Genomic DNA, 23,258 nt, shown 5'->3' with positions numbered 1-23,258 from the left:
TATAAGGTTTATTGTGAAAGGTGGGTAGATGTAGAACTTGTGATTCCATCTACTTGCCTTGGGCCTCCACTCGCAGCAACCTCCTCGTGGTGAGGCCTGGGCAATCGGTATTGTAATCGGTAAAGTACTGTAAACTGATGGCAATATCGAGCTAATGGCTGCGAACTTTGAATCTATCTCATAAAACCACGTTCTATATTACATCGAACTAGGATTATTTTAGAAATCGATATGAGATTCAAAGTGTTCTAAAAATGTCTAGTACTTTGAATGTTTTAGAAAATTATTCGAGATAAAGATGTATGGAACTACTTGAAAATTACTTTAGATTCCTTTTCCTTATTCTGTAAATTCATTGATTGGAATATTAATGCTACTGGAAGTATGAATATTTCCACAGGACAATGATATAAATGGAACTTTAAAACTTTTTTAAATGTTACAGTGATATATCGTTGGCCTCCGTATTAGCGCACTGCGCCGAACGCAGATAGCATGATTTTGTAGTCGCAAGGGAGCAATTGAATCGAATAAACGTATTGTACCGTGGCGCATCGTGTTGTATTTCATTATAATTTATATGTATACATATGTATATTCCTATAAACATGCGTCAGTTAATATAAGCTTCATTTCATCGAATTGTCTTAAATATAACTGCATAAACAGTGTACAATCTTATACTAATTATAGTTGTCTGCTTCAACAGGTTTCTACAGAAACTAACTACTGCCTACGTCTTTTAAACTTGGGCTGTAGTAGTATCTGCAGAAACTGCCATGGGTGCTGGGGTTATTATCTAATTTCTTCACGGGAACACGCACAAGCGTCAGTCCCAATTCGACAGTTGCACGAGCAACATTCGACCGAGCTCGTGCAGACAACTATAATTAGTATAGGATTGTACAATACTTATGCAGTTATATTTAAGACAATTCGATGAAATGAAGCTTATATTACCTGACGTATGTTTGTTGGAATATACATATATACATATAAATTAGAATGATATAAAAGTTTGAAATACAATACGATGCGCTACGGTACAATACGTCTATTCGATTCAATTGCTCCCTTGCGACTACAACATCATGCTATCCGCGTTCGGTGCAGTGCGCTAATACGGAGGCCAACGAAATATCACTGTTACACTTAAAAAAGTTTCAAAGTCCCATTTATATGGAATAATCCAAATTCCATTAATGCTGACAATCTTATTATCTGATACGATAATTTTAATTGTATGTCTCTTTGAGATCTTATATTGTAAACTGTATATTTCCTTAGAATTGTTTAAATAAAAGACAATAAAACGGTACACATGCGTTGTTCATTAATCTCATTACCACCTTCCTCCTAATTCCTATTACTTTATTTCTTCTTAAAGAAATCTGTATCAATATGTACAATAATAAGCACGTAATTAATTTTCTTAATAAAAACGATATTTTAATTTATTTTTCTATCAACAACCTCGAAACTTGTGAAGCCATAATCTCGGTTCATAAATTACTATCAGTATTGTAAAAATTACATGAATTAGCAACGTATACGTAGGGACCCCGTGTGGTGAGAACGTGGGGTCACAGAACCCCGGTGGAGGCGCCAGAGACCCTGTGTGTGTGAAGAATTGGAGTCATAGAACCCCCCACAGGTGGCGCCGTGACCTCGTGTGGTGTGGGGTCATGGAGCCCTCGCGTGGCGAGTACGTGTTCATAGAACCCCCACAGGTGGCGCCAGAGGCCCTGTGTGGTGAGAGCATGGGGTCATAGAACCCCGACAGGTGGCGCCATAGTCCCCGTGTGATGAGAGCGTGGGGCCATGGAGCCCCCTCAAGTGGCGCCAGACCTCGTGCGGGGTCATAGAATCCCGACAGGTGGCGCCATAGACTCCGTGTGGTGAGAGCGCGGGGTCATGGAGCCCCCTGGTGGAGACGCCAGAAGCCCAGTGTGGTGAGTACGTGGGGCCACAGAACCCCCGGAGGAGGCGCCAGAGACCCCGTGTGTGTGAGGTATTGGACTCATAGAACCCCCGGAGCATGGCAAGAGTTTTGAAACGTGATCCTTACAATTACTTCCAGGTAATAAGTAAATAGGCGTTATTAAAATGATACAAATTTAATGAGAACGCAGCAGGTTACATTGAGGTATATACAAAATGAGCTTAATTTAGTTGATAATGAAAAATGAAGTCGTGAGAAACGAATGGATTCGGATGCTGCGACCAGCTATATTTTTATATACACGTACGCAACGTGAAAATGCTCGTAAGAGACCGATGTAACAAAATTATTAATTGTATTTCTCATTAGAAATATAAAAAATCTGCGTGTTAAGTTTCATTGTGACATATTGAACTATATTGTATTGATCATTGTAAACCGGTTCAATTAAATCTGGCAAATATTTTCGCGATAGTGGTATCATTAAGCTTACACACGGTTGAATATGAGCGGCAGTTGTAACGGTATCCTATGTATACTCCTAGAAAAATATTTCTATTACGGTTATGTATCAAGGGCAGTAAATATTAACATGTTATAGCTTTGAGATGTTTTTCGCCCCGGATACAAGTTAAAAAAGACAATTTTTTTTATTTTTTTTTTCTTACGATTTTTGTCACACTTATGGTATCTTTTTCTTATAAATAATCACCACGACTGTTCAGTATAATTTAGAGTTACGCAGAATAAACGAAACGCTCGAAATAGTTCGTGGGACATTATATAGTTAAATATAAATGTTGAATTTTATGATTGTAAATATTGTTATCAAAACACTACCAGCCTTTTCATTGTCTGTCCCGAAGGCAGCAAAATTAATTAAAATGCAATAGTACATTTTTTTTTAAGAAACTTCAACCAGGATATAGAAAACAAAGAAGAATAACAGTTCACTTGCCGCGGAATCGGAAGCAAATTACAGAAAAAAAATTAATATTATCGTTACGCGAAAAGATTCTACAAAATACGTTGGTATTTTTACTGTTGAAAATAACTCAGCTAAACCGATCAACATGTATATATATATATATTTATATTTATATACGATATAAGCCTTTAACGTTAAATTGTATACATAATATCGATAATACAGATTTTAACAATTTTGAGACAGTGATCCCAATTCCAAGGATACCATCGCCCTCATAATTATTTCTTTTAATAATTATCAAAATACAACATGAAAAAGGAAAAAGAAAGAAGTAACTGAATAATTGAAACAATATTTTCTGGCACGAATTAGACAAAATAAGTCTCTCTTACGTAGCTTATGCGACTAACAGTTTCGTGTTTCCAATGATCAAACTTGACTGCAATAGGAATTACGGTCACGTAGAAGCGAATTTCCCGATTCGTCCGGTATTGTTAATAATGTAATTAGCTTTTTTTTATCAGTGTTTGAGAAATGTAAAATATACAAATCTACTGTATCTTTAATTTTGTCATACTTATCACCGTGTAGAGCTAGCTAGCGTCTATCCGTTTTCATTTTTATTATTATTATCATTACGGTATAATTATAAATATTTTATAAACAATGACGTAATGTTACACTATATACAAAAGTATGATCAAAATCTGCCTACGGGGAACCTAAGTGTGCAAAACGCAACGATCGGTCGCGTTTTCCCAGTAACAGTCTCAAGAGTTTGCATTTCATTTTTATTATCATCATCATCGTTTTCAGTTCGAACCTATGATTGTTTCGGTCTCTACTTATCGAAGCCGCCTCAGTGTTATCTGCAGGACTTGTCCCACGTATGTTCAATACAACACAAAAACGGTAGTTTCGAAAATAAAAGTATCCCCGATTAGCAATTGTTGTTGGTAATTCAAGAAAAACCTTTTTGGACCATTATCAATTTTACTACACCTTACGAAAAATGTATAGTACACCATCATACCGTAAAAAAGCTGTTCCTACGTTATAAATCGATTGAATATCATATCGAATGTACACAGGTCCTCTTTACATCTCTATTAATTTTTTTTTGTTATCCTACTTCATTGCCTAGAATGTGGCGTTCAACAGATTTCATCCGTACATCTTGATAGCATAAGTATGAAAATTTTCTTTGCTCGCTTGAGCACCATATAAATAGTCTCGTAATATCTGGCGTAAATCTCATTTCGCTTGCTATCGTGAGAATATAACGTTAAAAAATGTTTCATTTCACAATGCACGTAGTAAAAATGCCGCACTCTAAACACAATTCTCATTTGTACTTGTCATAAATCATACACGAAGAGGAGTATTTATAAATGCTAGTTAAATAGTACTTTTGTTCACTCTTACGGGTCCAATGATACTGAATCTATTTAACAACCAAGAAACAAAAATATACCGGTTGTCGTGTTAAGTCGATCCATGCACAATAAATATATCTGTATGAAATAGAGTGAAACAATTACTGTTTTGATAATTGATATGAAACTCCTAAGTGTGAAAGATTACTTCGAATACACGCGTATAGTGACTAAAAAAATTACACGATCACGTATTATCACCGCACGATTCACATTTTTATACAACTCAATTGATAAAGACTAACTCTTATTTCGTACCTTATTAAATCGATATACCTTCTTCCGGAAGTATGCTTTCTAGCGGTATGGGTTCCGCAAAATCGCGCGCTATTAATTCATCAGCTAAAGATATAACCTGTGAAAAAGAAACCGTAAATATAATGGAAATGTCATTTAACACGGTCACGTTGGTTCATAATTCCCTAGGAAACGCTGAAAAATTATAAAGAAATATTGACTTAAAGGTACTCACCCCGTGTTTATGAATATTAAGATATAAATTAACATATGTATTTGTGTTAATGTAGCCTTCAATTTGAGCTTGACCAACAATACCACAGCACATGTGAGCAACTACGTTAAAAGCCTCCTGATTCCATTCATCTAATGTAAAGAACATTATCGTATAAAACACCATGGGTGTTTACAAAAAAGAGCACGATAATGTAGCAACTAACAGAACACTTACCATTTTTCGGCTGTACATTTGCTAGGAATATTTCAATTGCTTGGAATGGCAATGTGAGATAATCTGACCTAATTTTCTTCATGTCTGCATTACTGAAATACCAATAGCCTCCATGATCCACGAGTCGCACTAAATGTCGTTCGCCATTAGGATCTGCTTGTTCGACATATACCCTGACCCACCTGTTGTACCATTTTGCAACTAAGATCATACCCTCTGTAAATTCGAAAATGTAAGATTACTGTTTACACGAGCCGAATAAGATTAATAATTTATTTATAGAGAAGCATCATTTGAATCTGTTTAGTTAAGAAATTGTTAATAGATGTAATAGTGCAATAATGAAAACGTACTACTAAGTTCGTCTGGAACTGGAGGTGATTCTGTCGTGTTATATAGTTGTGTCATGCAATCATCTAAAATCCGCAAGGACGGGTATGTAGGGTGAGTAGGAAGCTGTACGAAGAATCGATTTGGTTTTACTATATGACATACAACAACATCATTATTTACTCCTTCTACTAAGGACAACTGCATTAATTCCGTAACCCATGGCATCTCTTCTGCTGGATTCGACGGCGGAATTTGCGCGAGTGTCAGCTGAGGATATTTTTTGTCTGGGAACCTTTGTCGTATCAGTTCCAGAGCAATGGTAATCCCTTCTGGGGAACCTTGTATGGCACAAACTTTCTGTTCCCTCGATCGGGGATGACGTTTCACAACTATGTGCACTTCAGCCTTAACACGGATATTTTGCAAGAAAGTACCATATCGACCGATTAATCGTCCTACTAAATGATGCGGTATACTAAATTCGTACGCATTTGGAATTGCGTTATCTTTTGCATGACCCTTGATACTCCCTCCTGAAATAAATCCTGAATTATATATCTGGAACAACAATATCCCGACTAGATTTTCATTGACCATTAACAACTTTACCTTTTCCACTATCTGTGCTTCCCTCGCTTCTGGCTTCATCCGTGACACTGCCGTCCAAGACTCCAGATATTGGACTGTGATTCGCGGAATCTCTTTCGGACAATACTTGTGCCTGACTTTTCGCACTGTCTTTGGAGGGCGTGTTAACGGGTGGTTCCTCGTTCGAAAGATAACTGCACGTATTGTTCGTGTGATTCTCTTCATCTTTATCGACAAGTTCTAACGGTTGTTTCTCACACGAAGCTTTTTGCTCCTCCTCTTCGGCGACATGCTCGAATATTTTTACTACTTTACCACTGGTGTCAATAGCATTTTCCAAAGAAGATCCGCTTCTGCTTTTGACGACCATGTCGAAATTACTTATCTTCGGATTACTACCAAGCGGTATGTCCATTTTACTCGATGTAGCTGTTCCCACGTAACTGTACCATTCTTGCTCGTCCTCTGGGGGTGTTCTCGAACGCGTCGAGATCGACTGCGCGCCGGACCTCCTCCGCGGTATATCTAAACTTTCGCTTCGCTTTCTAGGACTGCAAATGATCTCTTCCGTTGGTTTATTAAACGAGCTCAACGAGAACGACTCGTCGATGTGTATGCCCGAATCATTCGGTTTCGACGAAACAACAGCTTCCGTTTTGTAATTCAGGACAGTTCGGTCGCTCCGATCCGCAACAGATATTCCACCTGGATCAGCTCGGTCCACTCGACGCCGTTTGTACCAGAGGAGGCCAATCAGAAGCGCAAAGGCAGGAAAACTCCACTTCACAACTTGGACGTGAGTAGCTGACATGTTTCTCGTCCACCGTAGTTGTTGTTAATGAGAAACTTTTTAGTCTGAAATAAACAATAATAGTTTCGCTAAGAAACGATTCGTATCAAAATACTTAACACTAACAACTTCGCGGAATATAAATTGGTCATTTATAAAAATCTACCGAATGTTATATTTTCAAATACGTCGCTGATAAATTAATATTACAAACCATATACATTCGACGCCGTACGTTCCATTCGAATTGCGCGGATACCGAGAAGAAGGAAACGATTGGAAATAACTGTAAAACCACGTTCATGCACCGATTATGCAAATTCAATGAAATTTAATTCTTAGACTTTTTTGTATTAAGGTACATTCACACAACGGCCTTTCGCCCATCCGAGCAACTTTTATATCATTCATACTTAAGCGTGCCTCGCCTCAATTTTCTTTACATTCAAATTATTATCCTCTTAATTGTCATTCGGAACTTTAATTATTTTCATTAATCACCAATTAAACCCATCCACAACGTACGACGTTTTTAACTACTGCTTCAAAATGAAATGCTCAGAGTTTCGTTACAATGTGAGTCCACCTTTATTCAGTTTCCTTCGCTAATTACCGTTTCGCAAGCGTAACTTCCGGCCGCGAAGTGTACTTGCTCGAATATCTTAATTAAGAAAAAGAATTGGAGACCCTCTACACTACAGTTCCATGAACTGAACAATCTATAAGAAATGTAAATACTATGTACATAATTAATAGACTGAAACCATTTCGAACGCCATATACTTTATGATCCTATTTCGCAGACAGTTCGTTGGTAAACATTCTCGATTAAATGGCTTCCAATTGTAAACAAAAAACACTCATTGCCGATGGAACGAGTGTAGTGACTTTCTTACTGTTACACTTAAGAGGAATTGTAATCGACATAATAGTTCTGTTAGACACAAAACCGCCAAATATGTTTCCCGCCGTTACAGAAGCTTCTGTTACTTCTGGAACTGTAATTAGTGCATTCGAGCGTTGAAGGTCAAGTTTTGTGATGTCGCGAGGCTCGACAACAAATACGTACAGATGTTCATTTGTATTTTTTTTTCTTCAGAACATCATTTTTCGACAGCTTTAATACCATATTTTACAAGTCACTATTTCACCAGATATATACAATTATATGTTTTTTTTTTTTAACAATGTATGCACCAAAAATATGCACCAAAAGTACATACAAATTAATAAAAAATGTATTATCTGTGAGAATGGTACAAGGTGCTCTACAATATATAATACAAACTTGCAATATACAAGCTCTTTCAAGAGAAGTATAGTAAATTCATAGTGTTTCAAGATACATGGTATGATTTGGGACTATTTGAATGCTCCAAAATAAATACATACTACAAACCACGTAATTGCAAGATGTACACACTAATTCTAATTATATAATACACCTTGTAAATACAAGTTGCTTCAAAATCAATGTTCCACGTTTATGCTGTACAGGGGGTTTCAAAGTATCTGCCACAAATTTGAAACACGTTCTGTAAGAACCTAACTGACAGAAATGTGAACTCTACAGGGTGTTCAAAGTATGTAACAACAAATTTAAATTGAAGAATTGGGTACTCGTTATACTTCTATATACGATATTTATAGTGAAATCAACCGAAATCACATTCAATTGAGAGACAGAATGCTTTCAGAATAAATTTTGCTCAAGCACCCCGTATGTTCTATAATTACATTTCAGTGAGAATCCACTTTTCCGGTCGAGTTACATCACTTTGAAGTGCCCTGTAGAGTACATTCGCCCGCGCACATTGCACGCCGAAGTTTTCCATCGGTGATGCAGCAAGTTCAAAAGAAGTCGTTCCGATTTCTCTGAAAATCTCTGAAAAACAGTGCGAAGTTGAGCAGAATCGAAAAATATTCCTGCAATAAGACATTATGTATCTCATTACCTCCAAGCGATCTACAGAAACAAGCCGCACGTATTCAACAATACCCTCAGTTCTCTTTCCTTCTAAAATCAACTACCGCTACCTCCCTCGATAAGCGCGCAATTTTACATTCATCAAACAACAAGCAATGTTCCAGTCAGAAGGAAAAACTGAAGGGCAACATCTTCGACCGAACAACTTTCGTCGCTCTCGAAACGGTTACGACACCAGGGGGGGGGGAGGGGGCAAAGAGAGAGAGAGAAATTCCAGGGGACACCATGAGACACGAGGCAAACAGACCTCTGACGAAGACTAAGGTCGAACCCCGGCAAACGTTAGATTTACGATCGTACTCACCGACGTTGTGCCCATGCTTATTTCCATCTGTGACCGTTGTGCCAGAGTTCTGAATTCTCGCGTTCGAAACACTACCCACAAGGGCTCGGAAAGAAATAAGAAACTCCAGAAAACTGAGAAGTTCGAAGGTATTCGGCGCGAAATAATTTTCCACAAGCCCGAAAACGAGGTCCCTTCGCTCTTTAACGTGACTGACGCGGTACTGCGGTTTGCGGAACAGCCGCGGCTTTCAGCACGCGGTAACTCGGGAGACCAGTTCGACTGGAACCACTCGCGCGCGATTGCGCAGACGCGATTACGTTAAGCGGCGCTCACACGGCGATAACCGGTGATAACGTTCGAAACGGTCCGTCGAAAGAAAATATTGGTGTCCCTTTTCCGACGATATGCTGCTCGAGATACCTTACTAGAATTCCTTCTATTTTAGAAAAGTTAACAATTCAATGACGTGACCTGTAAAAACGAGTTTTATATAAATATTAACGTTAGATATTTTATGTTGATTATTTGTAGTTGTTTACCCTATTGTTGTTACGGTGACGCAGATGCACGCAAATTTTATTTATCATAATTTGAATTGTAGTAATGAATAATATTTACATTATCGTTTGCGAACCTTCGTTGGAGGAGTAACATTTGGGTGTTAATGTAGAAGTTTGGAGTGTAACGGATCAATGTGGAAAACGGTCTTTCTCGAATGTTTACTAATATCTACTTTGAAATATAAGAATTTGTCTCTAAGGAAGTGTTAAGGAAATCTTCTGGGAACTATTATTCTGAAAAATGTATGTGTATTTAATTGGTAAATAAGTTGTTTCGTTATATGATCGTAAAATTGATTCAGAAGTTGAACTACCCACGTTTCGCGCAATGCGACAAAAGAATTGACATAAATAGATTATGAAGACTCGGGCCCTTCACTTAGAATCGTACGAGCTATTTAAACTCTGTTTCGTACTTTTTGGCTATTCTATTGTAGTATAAGTGTCATGTATATAAATAAATAATTTCTTGGATAATAAAAGTTGAAATAAATGCGTATATCTCTGCGCCCCAAAGCATCAATGAAAAGGTCCTGCTCCGTATGTCGGTTCCCTCGACTATACCCAACATGTTCCAAGGTTATGTTTGTTTTTAACGGAGTTTAGTGAAGCATGGTCAGGGTATCCTAGAGCAATGAGCATTTCTAGTGAGAATATCTCATCCTCCAGTTTATTAGATCCACAAACTTCCTTAACACTAGAACTACCAAGCAAGTCGAAAATGGCTTGTCAATACAACTCTTACAACGACGATTAAAATGTTACGACAATACATTTTCGCAGATCTTTTGCACCTTTTATTACAATATTAAAGTGAAGAAATTAGTCGATTTCTGAATGTCTAAATTTTCAAAAGTTTTTCAGGTTTATCCACCGATCGAAGCAAATATGCGTTTATCGTCGGTAGTTCTAGTGTTAATTTGTATATTCACTATGACGAATTAATTATAAATAGACTGTAGAAATGTTTACGTAAATTTCGATGTTTCCAAATTATCTTATTAGTAATAATTAAACAAAAACGTATTCTTTTTATTAATTGAATTTAAAACGTTAGATATAACATAATATTGATATTATGTATTATGTGAACCTGCTGCAAATACATGAAGTACACAGTCTGATTCGACGTTCAAGAGTTATCTATTAACTGGAAGTTCTGACGCAGGAGGATGGAAAGGGTACCGGTGTTTCCAATAGTTATGCTCGATGTGTCCCAGGTACGTAGTAAGTGCCTTCGTTCATAGAAACTCCCCACTCCCCGAGCCCAAATCGTTTGATGAACTCGATGGCTGTTCGCTCATGGGTGTACAAACGCTACAATCCGAATTCTTAACGAAACGTCGCTAAATCTCTCTGACTGAATATGATTATTCATCCAGTGTACTAAGCTGACGCAAATTCGGTACTATCGTTAGCATAGACGGCATAGAATATGGTCTAAATACGCTGCTTTGAAACTTTTCAAGAAAGTCTTGAGCGGTCGAGTGGTGTCAAGAAATCCTGCCTCGGTGATTTTCTACGCGTGAAAATGATCGAATTTAATTTCGCAACGTCAGATGTATCAATGGCTGTGCCAATGAAATTCCTTTACATTTCTTTAGATTCAATATTAATCTTTTGCAATTTATTTTTCTACTTCACATGGAATTTGAATTAAAAAACACAGATACTTCACTGAGTGGTAAGAAGTAACTATACACTTTTTTGTTTTTTTATTAATAGCCCACGTTTGCCAAAAGGGTTCATCGGAAATATGGGAGATAACAGTTTCTACTTTCGTGGACAAAAATTCAGTCTATCGTGTGTACCGAAGAATCTCTACCGAAAGTAAAAGGAACGAAATTGGTGATCAAAGGAAGATCATTGCGTAATGCTGCATGAAATTATAGGTTTCTATCAGCTGACGTTAACAGGGAGAGACAATCCAGCAAACAGGTAGTCGCGCCGAACTGGTGGTTCCAAGGAATTCGCCTGACTTGTGTTACGTTTCTGTGTATCTATGTGATGAGGTAACAGGGTAAAAGAAAATAATACATTTTATTTGCAAATTATTAAAAAAGTACGCAACACTCGTAAGAGTTATTTTCACTATTCACTCGTGGAAGAATTTTCACGAGACCTGGAGCGACTAACTTGCAAACGTACGAAAAGTATGAGTCATTTGAAGAATCCATTAGTGTCTGTTTAAATAATGATGAATTGCAGATGTAACACAGTGAACGAATAGGTTATAACCAATTGTCATTCATTCACTTGTTTCTGCGTACAATGTGGCAAACACATGTCGGTTCACGTGAGATATATCGGTTATCAGCAAACTTGTGATATTTTTGAACAAACAGTTCGTAAATGTAAATTTCCTAGTCTTCAACATACTATTGTATAAGTCTACCGTGAACAGAAAACAAAAATGACGTGTTCGAATTATATCGGAGACTATGTTATACACTGTAGAATTATATAATTGCAACTATATTGTATAATTATCGCTAAATTCCGTACTGAGATAATATTAAGAGGTACTAATTAATGATAACATAATTATCCAGGTAGGATAATTATGACTATAATAGTAATACGATAATAATCATTTATATATCGTTCAAATTTTCCGTGGTAAGTTTTTTCAAAAAAAGGAATCCACAATTGACCAAATACCATCTACATATACCATCAATCACTAGCATCAGTCCTGATGATACCGATCTTTCGATTCTACACCGAAGATTAATTACAAACACTTGCTGAACAATACATTTTCCGATATTACATGTACACCCACGAGAAAAGGCCTTCTACCATTTGAATTCGGAAGATTCTGAAATTTGTGCCAAATAACCATGCATTTTAACATTTATTTCATTACTTGAAATAAATTTACGAAGTGTTAGGAGGCCCTTATCCTGCGTCACTTTTTCCCCTAGTGGAAGCCGAGTTTGCTCGTGGGTGTACATACCAAAACAGGATATATCTCACCTAATTCGTTGTTAAATTCTCAGCAATATTTCGTCAATGCGCGACTAAAAATATAAGCTCGAATGTCATGTACAAAAATATTTTAAATCATCAATAAATTATAAAAAAACTCAAGGACCAGAAATTCATCGGGCATGTTATAGCTACGAAACAAAACTCGAAGTCTTACGAAAGGACGTATGCATAGTCCACGAATATAAAAAAAAAAAGGAAAAGAAAAACGAACTTTAGTCGTTCACGCGCATTGAATAACTGTTTAACGAACCGGTACGTCAATTATCAACCAGTAATTCCATCGTACCGGCAAATGACCAATGGCCGCCTCGATCTCTTTCGGGACAGCCGGACGAGAGAATAAGAAAGGCGATCGACCAAGGTGAGGCAAGAACACGATTTCAGTTCTCTTACCTGTGCCCGCGCGAAAGGGAGAAGGGATACCCCGCGGTGCTGGACGAAAAACAAAAAGTTAAATTAAAACGAAACCGGTAACCGTTGTCCGACGTGGATCCGGGGGGATCGACCAACAGTCGCGCGAGGAAGTGGGTTACTTCTTTAAATCCTCGTAAAACGAAAATTTCCAAGGAGTTAAAAAAAAACAAAACAAAAAAAAAACAAACAGGAACTGGTAACGGTGCAACACTTCTTGTTCCAGTCGCTAAACAGACGCTTGGCCAAACAACTCGAGCATACAATATTATTCATAGACACACTAGGGACCCTATGGATCTATCGGACACGTTAGCTAAATGTTCTTAACAATGGAACTACCAAGCAAGCATTGAGGTAACTAGGTAGAGACCAGGGTGGGCCTGACCCCCCGTCCAGAAATTAAGATACGTAAAAAAAACATTCATCAGTTGGTAAAATCTTATGTTATAAAAAATAAATACTTGAGCCGAATTGCAATACGCAACGCAACTAAGTAGAAAAAATACAATACTGTCCTCATTACGTTAAAGTATTAAGTAAAGTTTTATTAGAATTAAGCTGTTTAATTTTTACATTCTACTTAACTAATAATGCTGCAACATCAAAGGGTCGGATGCAATTAATGGAACTAGCGCTCGAGAATGGGAAAAATATTTTTAATTATAGGTATCTGCACATAATATACTCTTGATTTTAATCAATCTCAAATTTCATGTATTTTTAAGAATTATGTTTATATTCTTCTATTCTTAGTTTTACTGTTAAATAAACGTGTAAATATTGCAAAATGTGTAACTTTATTTTGTGCAACCCACGTACGTGGTATAAAATACGTACAGGTGCCTGATGGGGTGTGTTAGATAACGAATTTAAGATAAAAAAAAATATTTCGTCAGTTTTAATTGTTTAAACCTGAAAATTCCAATTTTTATAGTAAAATAATACTTCTTTACGAATGAATCGGCATTTGTCGAACAATCATCTAATCTCATTAACTGTTTAACGCTCAGGACGCCACCCTTAGATACTGCTGCTTTTCACTCTGTATTATTCGAATAAAATTCTTCCCAACCCCGGGGCCAGTTATATGAAATTCGAGGACAGATATTAATCTCGAATACCCGGATACACGATCGTATTTGGATCACGGGAACTGTATCTAGGTCCCAGTACCACTTTTCCATGATACAAGCCGTGTTTCCAATCGTTCGTAACATCCTTTCATCGTCCTCCGAGCCTGACGTACTAGTTTCAACGAATTAACCCATGCACAGTTACTCGTGTGTGGAGGCGTCGTGTGAAGACAGCCGCGAGCGACACCTTAAATTTCGTTTTGTGTACCCCACTGTGTGTTCCCGTCGTGGACAGAGAGGACGAAAACGTCCGGCTGACTCGGGGATTTACCCGAGCAGATAGTTGCGCGACGCATAGATATGCAAGAAACAAAGGTAACCGTGGTTCAACGTGCTCTCGGAATGTCCAACCTGCACGCAGAACGATGAAGTAACCGAGTCCAACTGGTAAGAGTATCGGCGGTGGAGAGGGAACGAAGAAGAGGGAGACGGAGGAGACCATGAGAAGGACGATGAACACCGCAACAAAAAGGGACACAGAGGAAACCCTACCGCGCCTCTTCTGAAACACGTTTTCGTACAAAACTGTTCGGAATACACAGATATACCCTGTGTGAGAAATGGACGAACCATAGTCAATCGGCATTAGAATGCTCTGGCAACGAAGAGAGGGCACTGCTAGTCACTGATTTTAACGAATCGAAAGCAAAGGTGTCCTAATAACTGAAATTTTAGGAATTAAAGTTTATGACACGAAGGTAAAACCAACACGTGGCCCGCTTATTTTTTATATAGACTGAGACTCGTATAAAAAAAAAATGTGCGTTTGGTATTTAAAGTAAATATTTGGTAAAACAAATCATATTCGTGATTTTAACACATTTCAGAATATTTTGGGATAAAAAAGGTACGAAGAAAAAATTACTTGAAACAGAGAAGAAATATGCGGCAGTATATGTACGAGGGATGTTCAACCCTTTGCGGACGGAACGGTTCAAAGCTGATCGCTCTGTAGGGCGATAATACATACATAATTATGGTACATTTGATAGGAAATGCATTTACTCTGCTTTTGTGGAGTATACTCGTCTTAGCTTAAAAATAATTAATGAAATAAATGAAATGAAACAAAACACTTGAGGGGTTAAGCCCCGTAAAAATCGGTGACTATTTTGTAGTGTCGTCCACCTTGTCAGATTAGAACCATTTCAGTGAAACAACAATTTTTCGAAAAATAAGACGTAATGTTTAGTCATCGAACAGAGAGAACGATGTAGAAGAGAATATGTACTTAATTTAAGTAAACGAGCACAGAGGTCGGAGATCAAGGTCTGGTTGAGAGGGTTGAATGTGTCGAGTGTAAGTATAAAAACGTTTCAACAGCGCTACTATGTTGTGTAACGGTTGTGTAACGACCTATCGCGGATTGCAATTATTATGAAATATTACTGTGCACAAATACGATATGTAGTTACGTTGATTATTACTGGAACGATAAAAATACATTGAATAATAAATTATTTCCTACATTAAAACAGGCATACAAATCAGTTTTTATGTATACATTAGATTATCGTGTGAATTGAGGGAAACTACTTGATAACTAAGAAGCCCTACGTTACCCTCGAGCTTGTATACTTGCGAAGGACAGTAGACCATAAGTATTTCTTATCGCCAGAGATTGTGACTTATATGATGTTTAAGGTCCTATCTACATTCTATGTGTAGTGGAGATAGTAGATATACGCGTTGATAACTACCATCTATCGACTTCGAGCCGTAAGAAATCTTCCATTTCAACTTTGTCGATTACACGAGCGACCTTGTATACATGTAGACGTTTACTTGTTTATAAATCAGACATGAATATCCTCATCGAACTAGGCGAATGTAATTTCAACGCAAACGCACGAACATTATTTTTGGACACTACGATCGCAGGCAGTGTGTAAGATGAACTATGTAATTCGAATCAACGAAATAGTTGCAACATTTTAATTATTGATTACCGGTAGGCTACAGAACGATTCAAGTATCCGTTACAATTACCAATAGAATCGAATATTCGTATGGTTTCGCATAAATATTTTGGTTACGGTGACTACAAACGTCTATCCCTGGCAATTTCTGTCAAAACAAATTTCGTTTTCGGGCAACCTGTCACGTGGTTACATTCGCGCGAACACTCAAATGATGCGTCCAGCACCACACGGAAATAGCCAAAGCCATATTCAGGGCCAACCGCCATAGAAAGCAAGGCGGTGGGATACCCAACGGACGTATCTTAGAAATAGCACGTAACTAAAAGCGACTCCACAGTCTGTTGACCCTTTAAATGCCGAACACAGATGAAGGAGCACAACAGACCGCCATAGCTACGCGTGGAACGTTCGTTACACGCATGTACACTCGCGGAACAAGTTGCTCTCGGGCTCAAATATCCATTACCGGCAATAACTAATCGAATCGATGAACATCGAACATCTAAGATAGTACTTCTCTCTGCCAGCGATTACGTCGTTTCAAACACATATTAGAGAAAGTTAGATTGAACAACATATTCTGTCAATTGTTAGTTAAATATCCACGTGTACGAGTGCAACCGTACTGTATTTTACGGATGTCAGTCTCATAAACACACGAAAGAAACGTACACGGAATATTAATCGGCCGCGTAAGCGTTAACGGTCGCTGAACTCTCCGAAAACACGCTATTTCCAAATAGATATTGTCTATACCTGATGTCACCTTTTAACAATTTTCCGACTGATTTTGTCACAGAGTTATCGCACATAGACGAAACTTGCCCCACTTTCCGATCTCAATTCGGATGCGCATACACGCCCAACAATAAGTAGTATCACCGTGAATATAGTTTCAGAGGATATCGATACATGGATACCTAAATTAGAATTGCAATTCGGGAAAGCGGAAATTCGACCGAGCACAGCTGAGGGTTGACGAAGACTGTAGGACAAGGCGGATATTTTTGAATTTCAGTATTCCGAACTCCATCCACTTAATGAGGTGGCTCACGCTACATAGAGCGAATTTATTCTGTTATAGTTAGCAGGTCCACCTGCTGTGGTGTGGCTGTCCATGGTCCCGAGGTCCCCTGTGGAGTCAGCGTTTCGTAAATAGAAAGAGAAAGATATGTGAATAGAAAGGGAAAAAGAGAGAGAGCGTAGCAGATGGGACTCCTATTCTCCTATTTCGTACTTGGGCATGCGTAGTAAATCCATCAGCTGTGCTCAGACGAAAAATACTTCAGTAAAAAAAAAAACTGGTAACTGCCTCTAACCAGTACTACCTCAAGGTATACTGAAATGTTAAGGTTGCAACTTCGAAGAGGATTCTGACAGTTTCAATTTTATAGAAATGCTTTTCGGCACAAATCAATAGTTCATCTCAGAACGGAAAGATTCGACATACAAAATGAGTTTTCTCAAGGATGAAACAAGACACTACAGTAAAATGAATCGGGTGTAAAAGCGTCACGCGTTTCAAGCACCCGAATTCTATCTCATCTCTGATGATGTGCCCATATTGCGGTCAGCCAAATATCGACGGAAACGGCAACCCACCGAGAAAATAATAATCTCAGCCGCCATATGAGTCAGGTACTAAAATCATCTTTGATCGACACACGGTGGAATTTTCGTAACTGAACGGAGGATACTAACGTCACCGTGGATCGTTTCGGGAGTCATACGAATTTTGTAGAGTAACAAGTAAAAGACAACAAAGGAAGCCGCTAGACGAGTCGAACGAGCACGAGGTCTGCGGAAAAATGGTCGACGTACCTGTGTAATTACTCGTCCTGCAGCGTTGAATGTCTTCTAGATCTTCGGCACGCGTCCTGCGAATAATTATGATGAAACTTCGGGCACACCAAGCAATCAACTTTTCTCAGATTTTGTAGAAAACTGCGCCACGTGATCACAATGTTTTTCCTCGCTCGCGAGAGACAATATGGCGGTATACATTCGGGTGCAGGGTCTCCGGTACAATGCGACTGCGGCGCTACACGTTGGCGAGTATATGAATTGATCGTGGCGCGAAATATACTGTAATTTGAAAATTTGAAATATGTAAACAAATTCTTACACGCTCGTTTTGAAAAACTTATCAAGCAGAATAACCAATTATCCGCAAAAGAAATGAAAATTTAAGAAAAGAAACTATAAAATGACATTTATATCGGAGAATATTGATTTTAAATTATTACCACGGGCAGATATAAGTACAGTCAAGATATAAGAATAGATCTAGATCCAAATGGATTTTCGTGGCCTGATTTTCTAAGGTCTTAACACTCCATTATACCATATTACTGTCAATACCTGACACTACCGATAATGCATGAATATTGGGTATTATTTGGTGCATCGAATATGATTTGGCTGAAACAAACCTATGCATTGCTCCAGTTTCAAGGATGAATATATAGTCACCGAAGTACACCGAAAATATATCATTTTTCACTCATGAAAATACAATTGCATTTTATAGTCTATTCTTACACTTCGAACTTTACTTTGCACTGCCATCTTATGACAAGTTACTTGTACTACGAATTGATACAACAATACGATAGCTTGCAGCAGTCGGTACATGCAAGGTATATTATACCTTCTTTATCGACCGTTGTGCACACAACTCTCTATAATGACCGCGTTCCATCCGATACGATAAGGTCATCACGACATATAAATGCAACCCTTTTCCGCAAGATAGCAGTATCTTAGACGCAACCGTGATAAAGCGTGTAGTTTGAAAATGAAAACTAAAACTCTACAATTATCTTTTCATATAACTTATTCAGAAGATCCTCGTTTAAATATAAAACTGAGAGCAGTAAGTCCGATAACGAGATTAAGCAATAATGTCGTCAGAAATGCTTATCGCAAGCTACCATTCGATAAAACATAGAGCGACAAGACGTGCTCGAATTATTACATCATCTAAACAATTTTAACAAAAAAAGATCCTACGAGAAACTACATACCGGGTGTTTTGTGAATCAGTCAAAGGCTTGACCTGGACATAGGATGGTCCAGAGTGACCTTGGCGATGAAACGCCTGCGCGTCGGTAGCCTATTTTTAACGACCTGCGCTTTATGATGTTTCTTGTGCGTGTGCACGGGTTTCCATAACGTTAAGTCTCACGACGAACATCAAGTGTCTTGTACTCGCACACCCATATCGAGTGTAAATCCTCGCCAAGGGTGGGTCGACTCATAAAAATGCAAATGGTAATAAGACGGTATGCTCTATACTCTGCATAATATCGACAACAGTGCCCCCCCCCCCCATAACGTGTAATGCAAATGTAGCGAGGTTACCTTCAACGAGTGCTAGGGTCCTGCCTGTGAAAGATTTCAACGTTGATTTTTCGCTCGTAGGAATCACAAATGCATATCACTATTTGATTCTGTTTAATGAATAAGTAACCAATCCCTCAAATAACGTTATACCAAAATACGAATTAATCTAATTTTAAGACTGTGCCGTACTTCCGGTTTTCGTCCCGAGTGGATATACCGTGATTATTAATTAATTCACTGTTACACATTGTATAATATAAATTAAAAAAATGTTCAGTATTAAATAGTTAATTAACCGTATTCTAGACGAACAAATAAAATACGATATATTACAAGACGTCCCAATAGAAATCGATGGATTCCAAGAAGCGTTCGTTCGGTGGCTATGTTCCAAAAACGTCTAATGGTCGTCTAGGATCCGAAGGTCTCCAGATAATCCGCAAGATGATTTGATCTGGATGCGCGGCGTCGGGACGCAAGGTTACAGCGGTCGTCGGGTCAGCAACACCACGGCCGCCTGTCCCCCCTCTCCGTTCCACTGTCCCTTCTTTTCCCTCCTTTCGCTCCCTCTCCCGCTATCTCTCCCTCTTGCCCTTCCTTCGTACCTAACCCTCCTCCTCACTCGGCCTTTTCTGCCCAGCCAGCCCTTCGTCGCCCCCTCTTTACCGTCCTTCTCCTTTATTTATCCGCCACGCGTCGGTCGCGCCACGGCCAGTGTACGCGCCATCTTCTTCAGATCCGTCGAGATTCTTATTAACAGTTATTACGCCGGGGGTATTCTTTTCTTTCATTTTACCCCCGGGGATCTTCTTCATTTCTTCAAGATAATGCGTCTGGTGTCCCTTGAATGACCGAATAGCTATCCGAATGGCCGTCATCATTAGCGATTACGTCGCCGTCCAAGAGCGCTACGTTGTCGTTCACGGGGCGATTAAATAGAATTCGGATGATCTGAGAAGAGGGCGAATATCCCAACTACCCTCCGAGGAATCTACAGTTTATCCTCTTTGTCCGTTCGATTTCTCGTGATTCTGCATCTGTGCGCTTGCAATCGATAAACGGTTGCAGTTCTGGTTCTCGATAACCGCTTCACTGGTGATTTGAATAAACCAGCTTGGATCTTCTTTGATTCTTTTACTTTGAGTCGTACGGATTGTATGGCATCCTGTGGTCGCGATAACGATCTTTGCGATTGGTGACAGAAAATCGGTCACATTTCAATCCTTACGACTGGACTGCGGATGTTTATGCATTTATAGCGTCCCCCGCCTTGCAAAACGTAGAAAAATAAAGATTCCACTAAAATTGTACCCTTCAACGCTCAGACCCTTAAATCATTATTTCAAAATTATGAGACTGATGTATAGTTGTGTGTTGCTATTTTCAAGTCGAAAATGTCAGTATTAAACGAAATTATTTTTTACCATTTTTGTTCTTTTTTTATTTAGTTTTGGAGGGAATACTTGAATTTCTCAACCAAGAACGTGGAGATCTACTTCACATCAGTGAAACTACGGATCGTTACTGACAAATGTTAGATATTAACTGGCGATGAAATTTAATGCACTTGTAAACCCAGTCTTGGACTTAAAATAGTCGTAAAATCGGAGTCTTCAAGGCGTCATGTGCTATCTATGAAATGAATGTTGCATCGCTTCAACACTGGGGGGGGGGGGGTTAAAAGGTTAATATTATTTATCGTCGTTATGAATCGTCACGTGTAATTCCTTGTTTCTACCCGACCTTGATTGCGTACAACTGTGTATTTTAATTTCCGATACAGTATCCGCGCTGAATTCGATCGCGACTGTTTTACCGGTGCATTTAACCCTCCTCCGATTGTTATCCAATGCGGTAGTCGAGCTGCTTCCAAACAACGCGCGATGGAGGGGGTGTCTGGGTCACCCCCTTTCATGTTTGCTGGCTGGCTAGCTCGCTGGGGTTCGCAACCCTGGCTGACTGTTTGGCGAGGTAAGGGGGAGGGGGGTGGCGTACAGACCCATGACACCGAAATATACCGATTGTTTACATCCAGCCCACGTGTATTAATCAGGGTATTGATTAAACAACGGTAATGACTAATTACGAGCCACGGTGGTGTCCAGCCCAGTTCGATCCCCTTTCTGCAACATTGGAGCTGCAAATCGCGATTAATTACAGGTTGATTATACACTGTCAAGAAAACGGAGCCTGCAGCTACGATTTGAACGATAAAATTAACACGAAGCAATTTTTGTGATGTCTTCTCTTGAAACGAGAAACGATCCATTGAAATCAAATAGTGAAAGATCTGATTCGCTGAAAACTGACACTTAACTCGATTTGATCGTAATTGTATCTTCCGATCACGGTACCGTGACCAGAAATTTCTGTTTTGTTACCAATCGTTAACCGTGACGCGGTGGAACGAAAGGGAAAACCAGAGAAAATTTATCACTTTCGAGCCAATTGAAACGGGATCTTTCTTACTATGCAGCGCGCGCGTGCTCTCTCTAATAACGTGAACGCCCATTAATCTTAATTAACGGAGAAAGTGTAAAGTCTAATTGCGAGACATTATGCGGGAGAGCTGTCTTCGAAACGTGTTCGCTGCGTTTCGATCGGTGATCTTTCGTGGACGAACACCGCGAGACTTTCTGTTTACCATTATCGTTACTAATTTTCGTTGAGAAATAGAGTGGATGCACCAGTGAATGAATATATATCAATGAAATGACGATTATATACGAAAACGACTAATAAGTTATTGAAATACGCAAATTATTAAATAGTGATTTTCTTTAATTTCTTGTTTCATATTCAAACAATTTTCGCGCCATTGGTTAGAAATATTCATTTAATTAATATTGTTCAGTCACTGGTGAAATCTGTATTTTTTCTTTATAATTTAATTAATTACCGTTATAGACCCAGTTCCTAGTCAGCTTAGTGTATAGATACCCTAAAATAATTTTATTACGATAAAAATTTATTTCAAAAAATTGGTAAATAGATATTTACTGTCTTGAAATTTATACGTAAAATTTGATAGCTTGAGTGAGATACAGATGTATGATTTAGATGATCAGAAATTGCTCGCCGTTGCATTTCATACTCTAAAAGCACTTTTTATAAATAACAAATTATAAATAAAACACAGATTTACTGGAATAACAAGAAATCATTTGGATTTGGTTAATTTTTCCATTTACACGTTAAAAAAATTGCGACAGTTATTCGTAACTGATTAGGAACTGGGTCCGTAACAGTAAATCTTTCCAAATTTTCAAATTGAAATCTATACGCTATAAAAAGGTATAGTTACTACAATATCTAATTTTTATGTGCCAAATATTGATTAATATTATTACTAGACTGCGGATTTTATGCATTTATAGGGAATCTGAGTATTTATGAGGTATTTCTTTCATTTGGAACCCAATAGTACCCTTAATAAAGTAATGGAATTCCTGTTAGATACCAGTTTTTGTAAAATAGACAATAAAAATCTATATTTGCATAAACATCCACCGTTTAAAATTCGATTTCAATAGTTCCAGAATCTCTTACGTGTTCATTTATCGGTGCGTTTACCCTAATAGGATCTGCTTGTCGATACTGTTCTAATAACTTTCAAACACGCACAATATTTTCAGGGTAGGAGTCTCTTCGAAAGGAAACAATTTGATAGAGTTCACGATAGCCAATAAGATCGCACGAATTCGTCGTTTTTCTTTTCGTAGCCGCGGAACGACCGCATCGTATTGCGTTTATCGTGGCGTGGGTGGTGCAACGGTTTATCAAACAGACATGAGGGTTTTTGCACCCCCGTGCCATTGACGGCGACAGAGGGTAGGGGCTCCAGGAGCTGCGGCCACGAGCTGGAGGGAGATCCGTCTGCTGGAGGGGGTGTCTGGGGCAATCCCCTCC

The 23,258-nt window shown here is 38.5% G+C and overlaps 1 protein-coding gene across 2 annotated transcripts; it reads right to left on the bottom strand.

Annotated features, from left to right (window-relative positions):
* Positions 1 to 3,406: 3,406 nt before the first annotated feature.
* LOC107191071 (KH domain-containing protein akap-1) lies at positions 3,407 to 18,019 on the bottom strand. 2 transcript variants are annotated; one of them, XM_015580020.1, is made up of 6 exons: positions 17,826 to 18,019; positions 5,940 to 6,773; positions 5,351 to 5,863; positions 4,998 to 5,213; positions 4,782 to 4,912; positions 3,407 to 4,664 (listed from the first exon to the last, which is right to left on the bottom strand). In XM_015580020.1, the coding sequence occupies exons 2-6, from the start codon at positions 6,727 to 6,729 to the stop codon at positions 4,572 to 4,574; spliced, it is 1,743 nt and encodes a 580-aa protein (XP_015435506.1). In that variant the 5' UTR covers positions 6,730 to 6,773; positions 17,826 to 18,019; the 3' UTR covers positions 3,407 to 4,571. The 2 variants fall into 2 exon arrangements, with proteins under 2 accessions (XP_015435506.1, XP_015435505.1); XM_015580019.1 differs by lacking the exon at positions 17,826 to 18,019 and adding an exon at positions 9,000 to 9,208.
* Between the last annotated feature and the right edge of the window lie 5,239 nt (positions 18,020 to 23,258).

This window comes from Dufourea novaeangliae, unplaced genomic scaffold, assembly GCF_001272555.1.
Source record: "Dufourea novaeangliae isolate 0120121106 unplaced genomic scaffold, ASM127255v1 scaffold221, whole genome shotgun sequence".
NCBI classification, from domain to species: domain Eukaryota; kingdom Metazoa; phylum Arthropoda; class Insecta; order Hymenoptera; family Halictidae; genus Dufourea; species Dufourea novaeangliae.
This window is presented reverse-complemented; position numbering and strand designations above follow the sequence as displayed.

Bases quoted from the DNA above. Each gene is read 5' to 3' on its own strand.
- LOC107191071 (XM_015580020.1), bottom strand. From the start codon at position 6,729: ATGTCAGCTACTCACGTCCAAGTTGTGAAGTGGAGTTTTCCTGCCTTT. The intron at 5,864-5,939 runs GTAAAGTTGTTA...GATTTATTTCAG, and splicing joins AAGCACAGATAGTGGAAAAG to GAGGGAGTATCAAGGGTCAT. The intron at 4,665-4,781 runs GTGAGTACCTTT...TCTTTTTCACAG, and splicing joins TTAATATTCATAAACACGGG to GTTATATCTTTAGCTGATGA.